The 17,785-nt window shown below is 42.0% G+C and overlaps 1 protein-coding gene across 4 annotated transcripts; it reads left to right on the top strand.

The window, feature by feature from the left end:
- The first annotated feature begins 494 nt into the window (after positions 1–494).
- On the top strand, positions 495–6,761 carry P2RY1 (purinergic receptor P2Y1). Of its 4 annotated transcripts, none has more exons than XR_011255159.1 (3): positions 653–2,289; positions 4,443–4,536; positions 5,196–6,761. XR_011255159.1 is itself a non-coding variant. In XM_069580534.1 (2 exons), the coding sequence occupies exon 1, from the start codon at positions 1,131–1,133 to the stop codon at positions 2,250–2,252; it is 1,122 nt and encodes a 373-aa protein (XP_069436635.1). In that variant the 5' UTR covers positions 495–1,130; the 3' UTR covers positions 2,253–2,289; positions 4,686–6,761. The 4 variants fall into 4 exon arrangements, 2 of the variants coding, with proteins under 2 accessions (XP_069436635.1, XP_069436625.1); XR_011255155.1 differs by having other exon boundaries at positions 4,686–6,761; XM_069580534.1 differs by lacking the exon at positions 4,443–4,536 and having other exon boundaries at positions 495–2,289; positions 4,686–6,761.
- The last annotated feature ends 11,024 nt before the right edge of the window (positions 6,762–17,785 follow it).

Genomic DNA, 17,785 nt, shown 5'->3' with positions numbered 1-17,785 from the left:
AGCTGGGGACTGCAGGCTGCCTGAAACATGCAAACACCTGGCGTGGTTCTTGAAGGCCCTGGAGACTTCAGTCTCCTTCGGTCGGCTCCAGGGTGTTAGGCAGAAGGCTCTGAGCGGTCAGAGGGGTTTCCTGTGTGTCAGCAACTTCACTTTGCCGAAGATAGCCGGCGGAAGAGCCAAGGAACGCTGGCGGGCCAGTCGCTTCTCGGCAGCCAGCCCTAGCCCTGACCCTGACCGAGTGCGCCCCGCGTCCTCCACCAACTCCGGTAGTGGCTCCGGGACAGAAGCTGAGCGCCCCGGCCCACGGCGAAGACCAGTTCTCCCTGAAGACGTCTCCCGCCCGGAGAGAACACCCTGGAAAGCACGGGCAGGCGGCCGGGCGGGCTTCACGGAGGCACGCCCCTCTCCTCCCAGCGGCGCGCGGACTCGCCCGGCGCCCAAACTCCGCCCACCCTCGCGGGGAGCCTGGCTCGCCCTCCGGCCGCCTGCGCTCCAGACTGAGCAGGTCTCTAGAAAAGCCTGCGAGATCACCCAGACTGCGAGCCGGACGCGATCCAGAAGCGCACGAGTCTGTGGCCACGCGCGCTCCGATGGCCCCCAGAAGCTGAGGGCAGCGGGGCGCGGACCCTAGACCCGAGCTGCTGGCTTGCAAGGTAGGGAGAAGGAAGATGCCCAAACGAAGTTGATCTTCGGGGGAAGGAGGCTGGGGCGCGCCCTCCCCACGCCGGAGCGCAGCCCGGCGAATTTGGCTCAACCTCACCGAGCCCCCCGGCGCGCTCTCCGGCGCGAACCCTCGGTCCCTCTGGAAAGCGCAGTCGGAAAGTTGTCGGCTGCGGTGTCCTGAGCGCCCTGTTGTGTAACCTCGGCGTTGCCGGCCGGACGGGGAAGTTGCTGGTCCACCGGCCAGCCGGGTTCGGTCGCCGCTCGGGGCGGATTTCATGGCCCGCGGCGAACGCGGGGCCGGAGCTGGCGTGGGCGAGCCCCCGCGCGCCCCCTCCCGCAGGGATCCCCGGCTCCCGCTCCCGTCTGCTCGCCCGCCTTTCCGATGCTCGCTGCGCCCCTCGCCGCCGCCGCCGCCCTCCTGCCGCCGCTTGTCCCTTGGAACCGCCGCCTAAGTCGGGGAGGAGAGAATGACCGAGGTGCTGTGGCCGGCGGTCCCCAACGGGACGGACACTGCCTTCCTGGCCGACCCTGGTTCGCCCTGGGGAAACAGCACAGTGACTTCCACCGCCGCCGTCGCCAGCCCGTTCAAATGCGCGCTGACCAAGACCGGCTTCCAGTTCTACTACCTGCCAGCTGTCTACATCTTGGTGTTCATTATCGGCTTCCTGGGCAACAGCGTGGCCATCTGGATGTTCGTCTTCCACATGAAGCCGTGGAGCAGCATCTCCGTGTACATGTTCAACTTGGCCCTGGCAGACTTCTTGTACGTGCTGACTCTGCCGGCGCTCATCTTCTACTACTTCAATAAGACCGACTGGATCTTCGGGGATGCCATGTGCAAGCTGCAGAGGTTCATCTTCCACGTGAACCTCTATGGCAGCATCTTATTCCTGACCTGCATTAGCGCGCACCGGTACAGCGGCGTGGTGTACCCGCTCAAGTCCCTGGGTAGGCTCAAGAAGAAGAACGCGGTCTATATTAGCGTGCTGGTGTGGCTCATCGTGGTGGTGGGCATCTCCCCCATCCTCTTCTACTCTGGCACCGGGATCCGGAAAAACAAAACCATCACCTGCTATGACACCACCTCAGACGAGTACCTGCGAAGCTATTTCATCTACAGTATGTGCACGACCGTGGCCATGTTCTGTGTCCCCTTGGTGCTGATTTTGGGCTGTTACGGATTAATTGTGAGAGCTCTGATTTACAAAGACCTGGACAATTCGCCACTGAGGAGGAAATCCATTTACCTGGTGATTATTGTACTGACTGTTTTTGCTGTGTCTTACATCCCTTTCCACGTGATGAAAACAATGAATTTGAGGGCCCGGCTGGATTTTCAGACCCCAGAAATGTGTGCTTTCAATGATAGGGTGTATGCCACTTACCAGGTGACAAGAGGTCTAGCAAGTCTCAACAGTTGTGTGGACCCCATTCTCTATTTCTTGGCAGGAGATACTTTCAGAAGGAGACTCTCCCGAGCCACCAGGAAAGCTTCCAGAAGAAGTGAGGCAAACTTGCAGTCCAAGAGTGAAGACATGACACTCAATATTTTATCAGAGTTCAAGCAGAATGGAGATACAAGCTTGTGAAGATGCAGGAATCCCCAAACACCCACTTTGTAACATGGTAGGATGCTTCATAGAGCCAAGCGCTTTTTTTCCCCTTTCAGTTTCTAGTACGTTTAGAGAAAATTCAAACCAAGAAAGCAGTGAATTAACAAATAAAATAGAAGTGGAAATGCCTACACCCACACTTGGATTTGCTTTCTAACCAGAAGTTAGACTTCTGGTCTAACTTCTTTCGCTTAAGGGCTTCTTCTTTCTAACCAGAAGTATGTAACATAAGATTATACTGCCCTACTTAAATATTTACTTTCTCTTCTGCCTTTAAAATTTGCAAACTCTTCTCTGTGTACATGAGTACTGAAGCTATTTGGATATTAATATTTTCTCCAAGAAAACTGACCACCTGAAACCTGAGTTTGTGATTTGTCTAGTCTTTATTGTCTTTAATAATCTGAGGTAGGAACAAATTGAAACTTCACATTCTTAGATTAGAGTCATACACCAAAATGCTAAAGTCAGTTCATTCAGAAGCAGATAAACAGATTGCTGCTGGGTGTCTTTTTTTGATCTTATAAGCATAGGTGGTAGCTGGCTGAATTTCTCTGGAGAATTGAATGGAAAAATCAAGTCAATGAATTTACAAGTCTCCAAAGTGATTATCTCACAATTGTTTCTAGAAAACGGCTTACTCTGTGTTGGGTGCTAAATGTTTGTGGATGGTATCATCTGTATATTATCTTACAGGTAAAATGCCTTCAAAATAATCTAAGTGCATGTACTTTCCTTGTAAACACCACAAACTCTGTTAGACTTCCTGTGACAAAGAGCTTTTACTTGCACCACTGCTGTGCAGTGCCCAAGGATTATGTTTGTGTTCCAGTACAAATGCTCACTTCCATCTGTAAAAACAATGTTAAAAATCACAGGTAAATTACAGATCAAAGTTGAATAGCTATTAGCAAGTTGAGGGATGTCGGCAGGAGGGAGAGTGGTTGACAGTCATCCATAATGCATAGCCTGCAAGCATATTCTCAAATAATGAGGGACCAAGACGGGGGAGATGATATTTTTAGAATAAGGGTTTTAGTTTAAATTAATTATGCTGTAAAAGCTCTCTCTCTGTCTTTTGACTTCTTCCAAATGCTGGAAAACATGGAATGCAGTGTAACAAGACGGCAGAATTTGCATGTGTTGTGTTGGTAGAATGAGGTGCTATAATGCTTTGCTGGGTCTTATCATTTTTGAAGGGAAAACTCCAAACATATGGGAAAGGGAAATATGAAGAATTAAATTTAAATACTTGAAGTACCACAGCACTACAAAGTGAGGTGTAGAAACTACTAATCAGACTAATAATAGTTTAAGCAAATACTACTGGACAGTGTTTTATATTTTACCTCTGTCAGGCAGTAATGACAAATCTATAAAATACTTCAGTAACTTTCATAATGATTTTCAGTGAATACTGAATTGCTGCATTTCTAGCCCTTGAAACGGTCAAATCCGATATATATAGAATAATGAGTGAGGTGACCATTTACAACACCAAATAAATCTGATATCAAAGGAATTTCTCATGGTGAAGACACACCAACAAACCAGCATCAGAGTCTGCAACTGATGGTGGGGAAACTTGTTTGAAAGCACTTTATATGTAGAGCAATTTGGGGCCGTGTCCAAGGCAAGAACCTTAACGCCCTGTGGGACCTGGCGATAAGAAAGTCAGAGCTGGGCTTCAGTTCTTGCAGTGTCTGGATGGACTGCAGATTTGTGAGCCCTTCAGTTTCTTAGACTTTCTCCAACTACTAAGACCAATGAATAAAAGCTGAAAAGCTGTGTTTAACCATCCTAAAGAATGCGACTTTTTCCCATGTTCAGTGTTAAGACACAGGATTATAAACCAAATAAAGCGGAAAACTCTCAGATATCCTACCTACACCTCATTTTGAGGAAAGAGAAGTGTTAACTAGGTTCTCATTTGATTAGGATCCTGCAGTGTTGTCTGTTGTGAAATCCTAAAAGAAAAAGACTAAGCTATGTCATGAATGTGTTACCCCTGTCAAATATCATGTGCAGTGAGACATGATTAATACCACTAAATTGGCCAGAGTGGAAATATCAAAGCCCGTACCATCCTTGAGCTCGAAGGCTAATGATACACATTTCTATAATATTCCTTCACCATTTTATTTACTTTAGTGTTCTTCCTTTTAGGTCTGAAGATGCCCAGCCTGGTTTACAGTATATGTTAGGTACATTGATTGAGCTTCCAGGGAACTTTCTTTTGGAGTGTGGCTCCAGTGTGGAGGTAAACAGGGACAAGAAATGCCCTTTTACTTCTTGACATGCTGTTTCCACAGTGTTTCTTCCTTAGCATCGTACATCACGTAGTGGACAATGATGACATGCGGTTGCCTGCCTAATAGTGACAAGAATGATCTCTCTAACCCCTTCCAGGCACGAAGTGGTCTCTGGGATGAGTCTGCTAATGATGAAAACATACCGAGGGTCAAGATAAAGCAGTGACCTATTGGCTGAAGGTCTGATTCATGACTTAAGATAAAGAGTGGGTATTTTACCAGTAAAGGCAGAAATCTGCTAGCATTTTGGTAAAAAGGAAAGCTAAAATTATAGAATGTAACAATTAACTAAATTTCACACTACAAAACTGAATGCCAAAGTGTTTTATGGCTCATCAGTCAGCAACTTTGACCCATTGAACATCAGTGTGTGTGTTTGCACTGAAATGCTAAACACACAGACCCAGGAGATACAGCATGAGAGTAGAATTTGGAGTTAAAATGCTGATATTGCCCATTGGCCAGCTGTGGGACTTCTTGACCCTGTCAAGACCACTCTCCATGGATTAAAAGGGCTGGATGATATCCATCTGTTGGGGCCTTAGGGGATGTAGTAGAGAACTACAGGCAGCCAGAGGTGCATGAAATCTGCTACTGTATTTTCCAGGACTGCTGAATGCCAGTCCTGAAAAAACTCACACAAAGTTCACCGATTGTGAAATGGATGTCTCCTCAGGGCAGTGCACTATACTGCCTGTGGATATCAGAGATGTCAGTGCTTACAGCAGCTGGAATTGAACTCATGACAATAAAGGTGTGTACCTAGAGATATAGTAAAGCTTTAACTTTGCTGGTCAAATTGTAACTATCATAATAGTATTTATTGATGAAGCTCACAGTCCTTCCATTGTACAGATTGAAAAACTTTCTTGAAAGTTCCAACATACTGATGTAAATTATATTTATTACAATGTATAATATTAATATGTCACATTGCTGTATTTTACATAATGTATGATGCATAAAAATGAGTTACTGTATATTATGCTTTTCAAATATCGTATCTTGAAATGTTTTGAGTTTTCAGATTTTTTTAATCTAAAATATGAAAATCTGTTTCGTAATACATTTTCTCTAGAAATGCTTTTGCACGTTTATCTTTTTATTTAGGGTTCTTCCTATGTAGACACAGTTTGGTGTCAAACTTTCATTAGGATCAATAGTAAATACAGAATATCTTAGCCAAACTGTATCTGTATTGTCTACATTTCATATACTATTATAGAAGTATTTATACTGTCTTTTCAATATGTTTGGAATTGTATCCCCAAATACAGTCAGAGCTTCCCATTTCTAATTGCAAAAGGTTTGTCCTAAATTCAAACAACATCACTTGTGTTTTAGAAGTCTGGTGAGATGGGCATTATACATACAATATTAGCATTTAAGGAAATACTTAAGGGAGATGGAGAGAGAAAGAGACAGCTGATGTAATCAATTACTCTGCTCAATTCTGCTTCAGTTTTTATGTCGTGTTTCTTCTTAGGTGAAATAGCATAATCTTAATTTCTTTGAGATGAAGTTTCTAAGTAACACACTACCAGCAAGTTCAACATTGCTAGTAATTTTAATGTTTTCTCTGTTCATTTGATAACTTTAATTCCAAGTTTTACAATAATATCTATATATTATTTGGCTGCTGAATCCTGTTACAGTTTTTTTTTTTAATTTTGTTGTACATTGTATTATACACATCATTACAAATTAATATGAAGGGGAATATATATTACATATCAAAAATTGTGAATTTGAACTCTAGTATGTGTTAGTGCTTTTGCAAAAATGTTTATTTTTATAATATCTGTGATTTTAATATAGGTAATTGAACTAGGTTTCTTTGTGATGAATAGTGCCACTGAATGACTGGTATGGAAACAGTGTTACTTGACATTTTGTGCTTTCTCAGGTTTATCTATATCAATGGTAACCTAACAGATTCCAGACTAATAGTGCATAATTGTGTTTTAAAAGGAATGTACATTTCCTATAAGTTTGCATGCAGGAGTGTACAACTTGGAGTGTGTGTGTGTGTGTCCACAGCATGGCAGCCAACTTTGTATCTGCTGTTGATAATAACAGCAGAGCTTTGGAATAATCGTGGTCATTAGAATTATACCTACCATAGGCAATGAAAACCGAAAAAGTCTCAATAAAACTATGAAATGTGGTCTGATGGCTTTTGTGTTATTATAGTATTAATACTTGCAACTGTCCTCAAATTTTGACTGTTTTGTACTGTTATGTGTGTGCATACTAAGTCGTTTTAGTCATGTCTGATTTTCTGTGACCCTTTAGACTGTAGCCCACCAGGCTCCTCTGTCCATGGGATTCTCCAGCAAGAATACTGGAGTGGGTTGCCTTGCCCTTCTCCAGGGGATCCCCCCCTGAACCCGTGTCTCCTGCAGCTCCTGCATTGCAGGTGAATTCTTAACTGGTGAGCCACCGGGGAAGCCCACCTGTATTGGCTGGCAAATACTATAGGATGTATTGAATTAGTATAGGCATCTCTTAACATGCAGCCTGGACTGTAAAAAGTGAAATGTTAAAGAAAGAATGCTGGTACAAGATAATTGACAAGATCATCATTATTTATTATTCAATTATTAACAGAAACTTGACTTAATTCTTTAAATAAAATATGGAACACAATCTTAATCATATTTCTCATACTAGTATTCTGTGTTTAAAATGTCAGCTATAATCTAATATAATGTAATGCCTCCTGTAATTTTTAATCCATGGAGATAGTCATTCTAATAATCCTATGTGGTTTCTATTTATCTATTAGCCTACACTGCCTGCTTCTTCCAAGTGTGTGTGTGTGTGTGTGTGTGTGTGTGTGTGTGTAGCTATGCAGTGAAAAGCTGTATGTGGAATGGACACATGCTTAAAGCATTACTTTATTTTCTTTAGTGGAGAAGGTAAGTACACAACTGGTCTCTCATTGGATTTTTTTGGTTGTCTGCTGAGACAAGTCCCCTATTACAAAATCCTGTGGATAGAAAAATGCAGATCTCTTGCAGCCCCTAAGATATTGTCACTCAGTTTTAACTCCTTATTGGAAGTCTACTATCCAGACTTCACCACTCAGAAATCCTGACTTATTAACATCAGCTTTGGTAAAGTTTTGTGGCTGTGTACATATGTTTGTGTGTTTTGTTTAGTGCATAGATAGAAATTATACAGATAGTTATCTTTCTGATTTAGGAAGAATATGCCATAAAGCTTTGGGCACCCTGGGATTTTCAAAAACACTTCGGGACTGCAGTCAGAGAACCTTCTCTCTCCACAAGTAAATATACTGTGTTTAATTTCTCTCTTTGATGAACTGGAAAGTTTATATTTTCTTTTCAGGAGGTTTAAAATTTTGCCCCCAGATATGGTCCCAGTTTCTTTTTCTAAATGTAAAAAGCATGTCCTAAATTCAAAGTAGATCTGTTGTGGTTTAGAAGTCTGATGGATGGGCCATTTAAGACAACATATGTCACTAGAAATTCATGTAAATATTAATACTGTGTTTACTTGCTTTAACCCTGCAAGGTTATGTGGCTTTGGGGTAGACCGTGGGGACTAACATCCCTAGTCAGCCTGGTTTCTAGGACTGATGATCCAAACGACAGCTGTGGATGGAGTCAGGCCCCTGGGCTGAGCAGCTGACAGCACTGAAATCCCTTAGAAATGGACATGGGTAAGGAGGGGTGGGGGTGCGGAGGGGGGAGGCATGTGGAGCAGTCAGTACTGCACTGAGGGGGAAAATGCCTTTCCTGCTTGCCGGATGAAGGGAGATCACCTGTGTGAAGATGGAGACCCCTTGATGATAGAATAAAACGGAGGTTTTTGGGGATGATCCCACCTGGTCACCACCTGAGAGTAAAATTTTCATGGTTAGAGGTGGAACTTGCAAAAACTCAAGCTTCTCACTCCTATTAACACAGTCTTCCCACCTCCCAGGGCTCTCCAAACTGTGGATCTTGACCCAGTGCTGGGTCAAAAATGAGTATAGTGGGTTATGATAGGTACTCTTTGACATAATAGAACAGATCAGAATCTATAGGAAGTGAGTAAGGCTTTGTGAATTCAATTTCAGACACACACACGCACATGCTCACATATACAACATATATAAATGTACTTGTATCCTGGGTCACACTGGACATTTAATTTCTTACTGAGGACCTGGTCAAAAAGTTAAAAAAAGACACTACTCTACAAAAAAGGTAGCATGGAGTTACGGAATAGGGCATGAGAGATTGTTTTTCTAAACTCATTTCAAATCAACACAAAGAATCTTAGTTATTCATTTTGTTACATGCATTCTCTTTTTTAAAATGTTGTTTTCTTCTCTAGATTTCACTTGAAATTCCCAAAGAGAAGACTAAAGCAGAATTTAGCCTACATCTAGAGATGGTTATATGCAGTTAAAGATAGTATAATTGAAACTCTGTAAACTTTGACAGCTTAATTCTTCATACTATTCCCTTGGTGTTGAGCAGTTAACAGCAAAATAGCCAAGGTCCACTATGTGTAAGAGCATTGGCTTTGCAGTCAAAATACCTTAGGTTTGAAGCTACCTCTGCCATTTACTACTTCTGTATCTTGGGCAACTTACTTCAATTGTCTTGGTTGAGTTTTTCTCAACTATAAAATGTCTGTAATAATTTGTATCTCCTAAGATATTTAGGAAAATTAAGTGAAATAAAATATCCAAAGCCTACCACACACTTAATAAATGGTAGGTCTCTAATTCTTGAGGTTGCTAAGGTTTTGCCACTCTGCATGTTATTTTGTTGTCATTATTATTATTTTATTTTTATTAATAGAGATATTAAAATTTCTGTTTTATTTCATGCCATGGAGGCTTTGTGATTCTAGAAATTTACATCATGAGATTGAGAGTAGGTCTCTTAGAAATTCATGCTGTGGTATTGAGTGCATTTAAAATTGCTCTTTTCAGAGAAATACAAATATCATATGATACCTCTTATATGTGAAATCGAAAACAAATGACACAAATGAACTTTTTTTTTACAAAACAGATATAGACTCACAGACAGGGAAAACAAACTTATGGTTACCAAAGAGGAAAAGGGGAGAAGGGATAAACTGGGAGTTGGGGATTAACGGGTATGCATTATTATATATGAAATAGATAATCAATGAGGACTGCCTGTATAGCATAGGGAACTATATTCAACCTCTTCAGTTCAGTCACTCAGTCATGTCTGACCCTTTGTGACCCCATGGACTGCAGCAGGCCAGACCTCCCTGTCCATTAACAACTCCTGGAGTTTACCCAAACTCATGTCCCTTGAGTTGGTGATGTCATCCAACCATCTCATCCTCTATCTTCCCCTTCTCCTGCTGCCCTCAATCTTTCCCAGCATCAGAGTCTCTTCAAATGAGTCAGCTCTTTGCATCAGGTGGCCAAGTATTGGAGTTTCAGCTTCAGCATCAGTCCTTCCAATGAACACTCAGGACCGATCTTTAGGATGGACTGGTTGGATCTCCTTGTAGTCCAAGGGACTCTCAAATAGTCTTCTCCAACACCACAGTTAAAAGCATCAATTCTTCAGCACTCAGCTTTCTTTACAGTCCAACTCTCACATCCATACATGACTACTGGAAAAACCGTAGCCTTAACTAGACAGACCTTTGTCAGCAAAGTAATGTCTCTGCTTTTTAATATGCTGTCTAGGTTGGTCATAACTTTCCTTCCAAGGAGTGTCAATGTCTTGTAATAACCTATAATAGAAAAGAATCTGAAAAATTATATATATATATGTACAAATATAATATGTATATTATATATATATTTAATTGCTCTTTTGGACATTCTATTGAATATCTGAGTTCAAATAATAAGCAAGTATTCAACTTTTTGATACTTTGTACCATGTTAGCCACTGTGTAGGCCGAAGATGTATAAAGCCGAGTATGTACAGCTAAAAATATATCTACAAAAATGGTCTGCTGACCTCCTTAAAGTGCTTCACCTTTAAGTTCATAGTCTATTTTCAGTCACCACAGTCCAGAGCCTGGTCTTCAGTTTTGCAGATCTAGAAACTTGATCTCAACAGTTCACCTAGAGTTCACCAACTATCGGGCACTGACTCACACCAAGCAAACTGACAAGAGAATCATTTACCAACTAGAATGTCACTTTATGAGTATACAGCAGCTATATCCCATTCACAATAACAGATGTCTGCCTTGTTGTTTAATCTAATTATGTATCAAAAAGTTGCCTGCAGAGCTGAAAATAAGAACAAAGAGAGGCATTCTTGAAAAGTATTTTCAATAAGATAGAAGAGCTAAAAGAATTGCTTCTCCCTAGAGCTACTGGTCATGATGATCAGCATCCATTGTGTACTTTGAACAAATCCCACCTACTGGTGAGTTTAGCTTAGCAGCATATAGACTGAAAATTTCACATTTGCTTATTTTCTTTCAAGATCTGTCACCACCATTATTATTGCATTGGCCAAAGTGTTCATTCAAATTTTTCCATAACATCTAATGCATGTGTGCGTTCTCAGTCATGTACGATTCTTCAAAGAATTCTTTGATTCTTTTAACCCCCTGGACTGTAGCCCGCCAGGCTGCTCTGTCCACGGGATTTTCCAAGCAAGAATACTGGAGTGGATTGCCCCTCCTCCAGGGGATCTTCCTGACCTAGGTATTGAACCCATGTCTCCCGTGTTTCCTGCATTGGCAGGCAGATTCTTTACCACTGAGCCACTGGAGAAGCCCATATTGTCTTATGGAAAACTCCAAACTTTTGGCCAATCCATACTTCTTTGACCAACGCATACTTCTTTACTTGCAAATTATGTTTTAGTAATGTCTCCCAATGGTGGTAGAGGAAGAGAGGTGTGGTAAAGATTTCAACGTTTGCTAAGTCGGAGAGACTTAAAAGACATCTAGTTGTAAAGGTACAATATGTCATTACAAAGCCCATTCTAGTGTTGTAGCAAGAGATAGAGGTTTGGGAATTGTCCATGTGCAAATGATAGCTGTCACCAAGGAAGGAGATGTAATCACTTGGGAAGCATGTGTCATCAGAGAACAAAAAAGGGCCAGCAAAGGGGGAGTGGGAGTGAGCTGACCCATAAGCAACACCAGTGCGATAGAGAAGCATACTGAGCGGGAAGAATTGGAGTCAGAAAATCCCTGACAGACTCCTGAAGAAATCAGACTCAGAAGAGGATTTCAGGAAGGAGGTAAATCACTGTGTCCCTTGTTACAGCAAGGGCCATATACAGTCGGTTGGATTTAGAGATTAGGAGCATTGGTGTTTAATTGAGAGTACTTTTGAACTGTAAAATAGCTATGATGACTGATCCCCCAAGAAGTGTTTTGGTGATGCCACTGAGGAGAAAAAGGTTAGTAGTCTGAGCAGAAATCAGGGATTATAGATAGAAAATGGTATAAAGGGAGGCTGCTTGATAATGCCAGAGGAACCAAGAGTGGATGAAGTGAAACTGGAGTAGATGAAGGACATCAGCAGGACAAAGGGAAGGAGTGGCTGTGGTTATTGGGGTTGAATGGCAGTGAAAGCCATCCCAGTAGAGGGGAGCCAGAATTGTGAGGCCAGGACGCTGGACGGGTCACTGAGTGACAGGAAGACTGGGAGTTGTGGAGGAAACTGCTGCAAAAATTGGTGGACAAAAAGAGCACTGATGAATGAGATGGCTAGCAAAAATTAGTTAGCATTAAAGAACCCGTCTGCCAATGCTGGAGATGGAAGTTTGATCCCTGGGTCAGGAAGATTCCCTGGAGAAGGAAATGACAACCCATTCCAGTATTCTTGCCTAGGAAATGCCTTGGACAGAGAAGCCTGGAGAGCTACAGTTCATGGAGTTGCAAAGGAATCGGAGAGGACTTAGCAGCTAAACAACAATTCTCCAAAGAGAGACTTATATGGCAGTGGGAGAATAATGTTAAGAAGCAGTGAGGATCTGGGAGAGTGTCTATCCCTTTTCTGATGGGTTAGGATAGTGAGGTAAAAGAAATGGCTTCTACTGGGAAAAAAGTGAGCAAAATATTTTGCTGGGAAGTTGTCGACAACTTTTGGTAAAAGAAGGTTGAGGATATAGAAGTTCCTTTTGGAAAGAATTGTGTCTCCAAAAAGGAGGAAAGGGTAGGAAGCATGGTCAAGAGAGGACAGAAGTGGGAGAAGAGGGGAATTAAATGGATGGAGAAGAAAAATTTTGTGACAAGAAAACTTGTATCCAGGAGGTCATGCTAGATTGTGAGGACAAAAAAGGCAAATTGTAGAAAGATCCCATGGTAGAAATAACTGATACCTCAAGAACTTTGGCAGTTCAGTTTCCCCATAGCCTAGACAGATCATACTTGGATGGAATCAGGGAAGAGGGAAATAGATTGGCTTTGTGTCGTGGTCTTAAAACATGGCTACAAATTCCTTGGCATTTTTTCCATTAAGAATTGGGGTCTATGGTCCCTCCCCTTGAATCTGAGAGCATCTGTGACTGTTTTGATGAACAGAATATGGTAGAAGTAATGCACTGTGATTTTTACAACTAGGTCGTAAAAAACTACATAGCTTCTGCTTTGTTGGCTGGAACATTCTCTCTTGGATCCTGAGTTATGGTTTAAGAAGCTGACTACCTTGGGGCCGCATGTTGGAGAGGCCACAGGGAGAGGTCACTTGGCAAAGCCTTGAAAATGAGGTAGAGGTGTGTGTGTTTGTGAGAGAGAGAGAAAACAAGAGACCAAGAGCCTCTAGCCATTCAAATCATACCAGCCCAGACACAAGACATGAACATGAAGAAGGCTGATTCAAATACTGAGCCATTCTAGTCCCTCCAGCTGGTTAGATCTTTTTAGCTGAGGCCTCTGACATCAGGGAGCAAAGATAAGCCATCTTTACTGAGGTGTGTATGAAAATCTGACCCATGAAATCTATTAGGAAAATTGATTGTGTTTATTTATGAGTTTGGGGATATTTTATTACACAACAATAGATAACCTGACAAGCCTAACTTAGACTGCAGTTGGGGTGGGACTGCTGATGCAGTGTTATCTTTCATGGGAATTGCTTTTTTGTTTTTAGGTAGGTGTGGCTCAGGTAGGAGGGGGCTTCCTTGGTGGCTCAGAGGTTAAAGCGTCTGCTTGCAATGCGGATGACCTGGGTTCGATCCCTGGGTCAGGAAGATCCCCTGGAGAAGGAAATGGCAACCCACTCCAGTATTGGGGTAGAGGATGGGGAGTGGGATTGATTTAGGGATATATAGTGGGTCCCCAGCCAGGGATGATATTCATTCAATTATATGCACATATACAGAGAACTCGGAGAAGGCAATGGCATTCCACTCCAGTACTCTTGTCTGGAAAATCCCATGGATGGAGGAGCCTGGCAGGCTAGAGTCCATGGAGTCGCTAAGAGTCGGACACGACTGAGCGACTTCACTTTCAGTTTTCACTTTCATGCACTGGAGAAGGAAATGGCAACTCACTCCAGTGTTCTTGCCTTGAGAATCCCAGGGATGGGGGAGCCTGGTGGGCTGCCGTCTATGGGGTCACACAGAGTCGGACACGACTGAAGCGACTTAGCAGCAGCAGCAGCATACAGAGAACTGGATGGTTGACCAGATGCTATTCAGATTGTTTAAAGTTAGTGCTTCAGTTTAGTTCAGTTCAGTTCAGTCGCTCAGTCATGTCCAACTCTTTGTAACCCCATGAATCGCAGCACGCCAGGCCTCCCTGTCCATCACCAACTCCCGGAGTTCACTCAGACTCATGTCCATGGAGTCAGTGATGCCATCCAGCCATCTCATCCTCTGTCGTCCCCTTCTCCTCCTGCCCCCAATCCCTCCCAGCATCAGAGTCTTTTCCAATGAGTCAACTTGTCGCATGAGGTGGCCAAAGTACTGGAGTTTCACCTTTAGCATCATTTCTTCCAAAGAAATCCCAGGGCTGATCTCCTTTAGAATGGACTGGTTGGGTCTCCTTACAGTCCAAGGGACTCTCAAGAGTCGTGTCCAACACCACAGTTAGTGCTTAATTATGGCTAAATATTTCTGTTATTATAATCCATGCTTCCAAAACAGTACCAGGCATTTAGAAGGCACTTACATTGATACCAAAAAAAAAAAAATCTTATATGTAGAATAGTTAAGAGGTAAATTGTATCAACAAGATGTGAGTATAAAAGAATTTCAAAAAGAAGAGAATTTCAGTTTAACTAGAGTAGACTGAGAAAGCGTATTCATGGAGGTAATCATTATAAAGTTGGGTTTAAAGGTAGAATGGAATTTAATATTCAGGATGAAGAAGGGAAAGTATACCAGGCTTTCTGTGTATTTGGGTGTAACGGAAAAATGAACAAAGGCAGCAGATTAGAAAGAGGATGGACTTACGTGGTAGAAAGGAAGACAACAGATTCATTGTGGTTCAGAGAAAAATTAAGGTTAAGTAGGAAGAAAAAAAGCACCCTGTGAAGGAATAAGCAAAGAGGTTTGCATTCATTATGGAAGGCAACAGAAAGTCATGACTAGTTTTAAGTCAAAGGAATGACATAGGGGATTCTGCAAGGCGAAATAGAGACACTGCTGCTCTAAGCAAGACATTCAGACAATGGTGGTGTGGTAAATAAAGGAGGTGGAAACACAAACTATTTCATATGAAGAAATAATGGTATGTGGATAAAATGGAGAAGAGAAAAGAAAAGTCGAAAATCCCTGAGGTTCCACCTGGAGAACCAGGAATAATGGTAGTGATTCTGTTAGAAGTAGGATATTGGAAAGTAAAGCAGAAGAGTACTTTAAAAACCATGAAAATAGAGTGTGAGACTTGGAAGTCCCCTGTGCAAGAAATATCACTCCATTTATATTTCAATTCTACAACTTTGTTTTTATAGGTCCCTCTTCTGCTAGTCTGGCAGAAATTCAGTTCCTCTGCCCTTCTCCTTGAAGTGTTAGTCGCTCAGTTATGTCCAACTCTTTGCGACCCTCTGGACTGAAGCCCGCCAGGCTCCTCTGTCCATGGAATTTTCCAGGGAAGGATACTAGAGTGGGTTGCCATACTCTCTTCCAGGGGATCGTCCTGATTCTGGAACTGAACCTTATCTCTTGCATTGGAAGGCGAGTTCTTTACCAATGAGCTACCTGAGAAGCCCAGTTTACAAAACAGAACAGAAAGAGACACACATTTAGAATTACCAGAGGGGAAGGGGCTGAGGAATAAATTAGAAAATTGAGATTAAAGTATATACACTACTATATGTAAAATATATAACCAACAACGACCTACTGAATAGCCTAGTAATAAACTCTAATGGAAAAGAATGTAAAACAGTAATATGTGTGTGTGTGTGTATAACTGAATCACTTTGCCATCCACCTGAAGCTAACACAACATTGTAAATCAGTCATATTTCAATGCAAAAATATAGTTTTCCTCCTTTCCAGTTTTCTAAATTGTTTGGTGATTGAAGCAATATTATAATACTATTTGATTTGGCTCTAAATATATGCAAAGAAAATATTTAAGATACTTACAAATGAGGGACAGTAAAGAGACATAAGCACTTCCCTGGTGCTCAGATGGTAAAGAATCCACTTGTAATGCAGGAGACTCAGGTTTGGGGACCTGGCCCAGGTCAGGAAGATCCCCTGGAGAAGGGAATGGCTACCTAAGCCAGTATTCTTGCCTGGAGAATTCCATGAACAGAGCAGCCTGGCAGGCTAGTCTATGAGGTCACAGAGCAGGACACAACAGAGCGACTAAGCACACACACACACACAGACACACACACACGCGCACACACACACACACACACACACAAAGAGACATAAAGAGGAGTTAAGATTTCTCCACTTAACTTGAACTGGTAAAATGTCAACAGTAAATAGGAAAAGTTATATCCATGTAATAGCTAAAGCTACAAATAAAAAGTAGGTATACAAAGCGATGCACTTGAAAACAATGTAGATAAAATGGAATTCTAAAAATTTTCAAATAACCCATGGAAAGGCAGAAAAAAGAAAACAAAAACAACAACAACAACAAAAGACACAGAATAAATGGCAAACAATAAATGATTTAAACACTTAACATATCAATAAATGTGAATGGGTCTAAATATAGCAAGTAAAATGACAGAATGTGGTCCACTGGAGAAGGGAATGGCAAACCACTTCAGTATTCTTGCCTTGAGAACCCCATGAACAGTATAAAAAGGCAAAATGATAGGATACTGAAAGAGGAACTCCCCAGGTCAGTAGGTGCCCAATATGCTACTGGAGGTCAGTGGAGAAATAACTCCAGAAAGAATGAAGGGATGGAGCTAAAGCAAAAACAATACCCAGTTGTGGATGTGACTGGTGATAGAAGCAAGGTCCAATGCTGTAAGAGCAATATTGCATAGGAACCTGGAATGTCAGGTCCATGAATCAAGGCAAATTGGAAGTGGTCAAACAGGAGATGGCAAGAGTGAACGTCAACATTCTAGGAATCAGCAAACTAAAATGGACTGTAATGGGTGAATTTAACTCAGATGACCATTATATCTACTACTGCGGGCAGGAATCCCTTATAAGAAATGGAGTAGCCATCATGGTCAACAAAAGAGTCCAAAATGCAGTACTTGGATGCAATCTCAAAAACGACAGAATGATCTCTGTTCATTTCCAAGGCAAACCATTCAATATCACAGTAATCCAAGTCTATGCCCCAACCAGTAATGCTGAAGAAGCTGAAGTGGAACGGTTCTATGAAGACCTACAAGACCTTTCAGAACTAACACCCAAAAAAGATATCCTTTTCATTGTAGGGGACTGGAATGAAAAAGTAGGAAGTCAAGAAACACTTGGAGTAATAGGCAAATTTGGCCTTGGAATATGGAATGAAGCAGGGCAAAGGCTAATAGAGTTTTGCCAAGAAAATACACTGGTCATAGCAAACACCCTCTTCCAACAACATAAGAGAAGACTCTACACATGGACATCACCAGATGGTCAACACTGAAATCAGATTGATTATATTCTTTGCAGCCAAGGATGGAGAAGCTCTATACAGTCAACAAAAACAAGACCAGGAGTTGACTGTGGCTCAGATCATGAATTCCTTATTGCCAAATTCAGACTTAAATTGAAGAAAGTAGGGAAAACCGCTAGACCATTCAGGTATGACCTAAATCAAATCCCTTATGAGTATACAGTGGAAGTGAAAAAT

The sequence above is a fragment of the Ovis canadensis genome, chromosome 1 (assembly GCF_042477335.2).
Source record: "Ovis canadensis isolate MfBH-ARS-UI-01 breed Bighorn chromosome 1, ARS-UI_OviCan_v2, whole genome shotgun sequence".
NCBI lineage: Eukaryota > Metazoa > Chordata > Mammalia > Artiodactyla > Bovidae > Ovis > Ovis canadensis.
Note: the sequence above shows the minus strand (reverse complement) of the source record. Positions and strands in the feature narration are given on the sequence as shown.

Bases quoted from the DNA above. Each gene is read 5' to 3' on its own strand.
- P2RY1 (XM_069580534.1), top strand. From the start codon at position 1,131: ATGACCGAGGTGCTGTGGCCGGCGGTCCCCAACGGGACGGACACTGCC.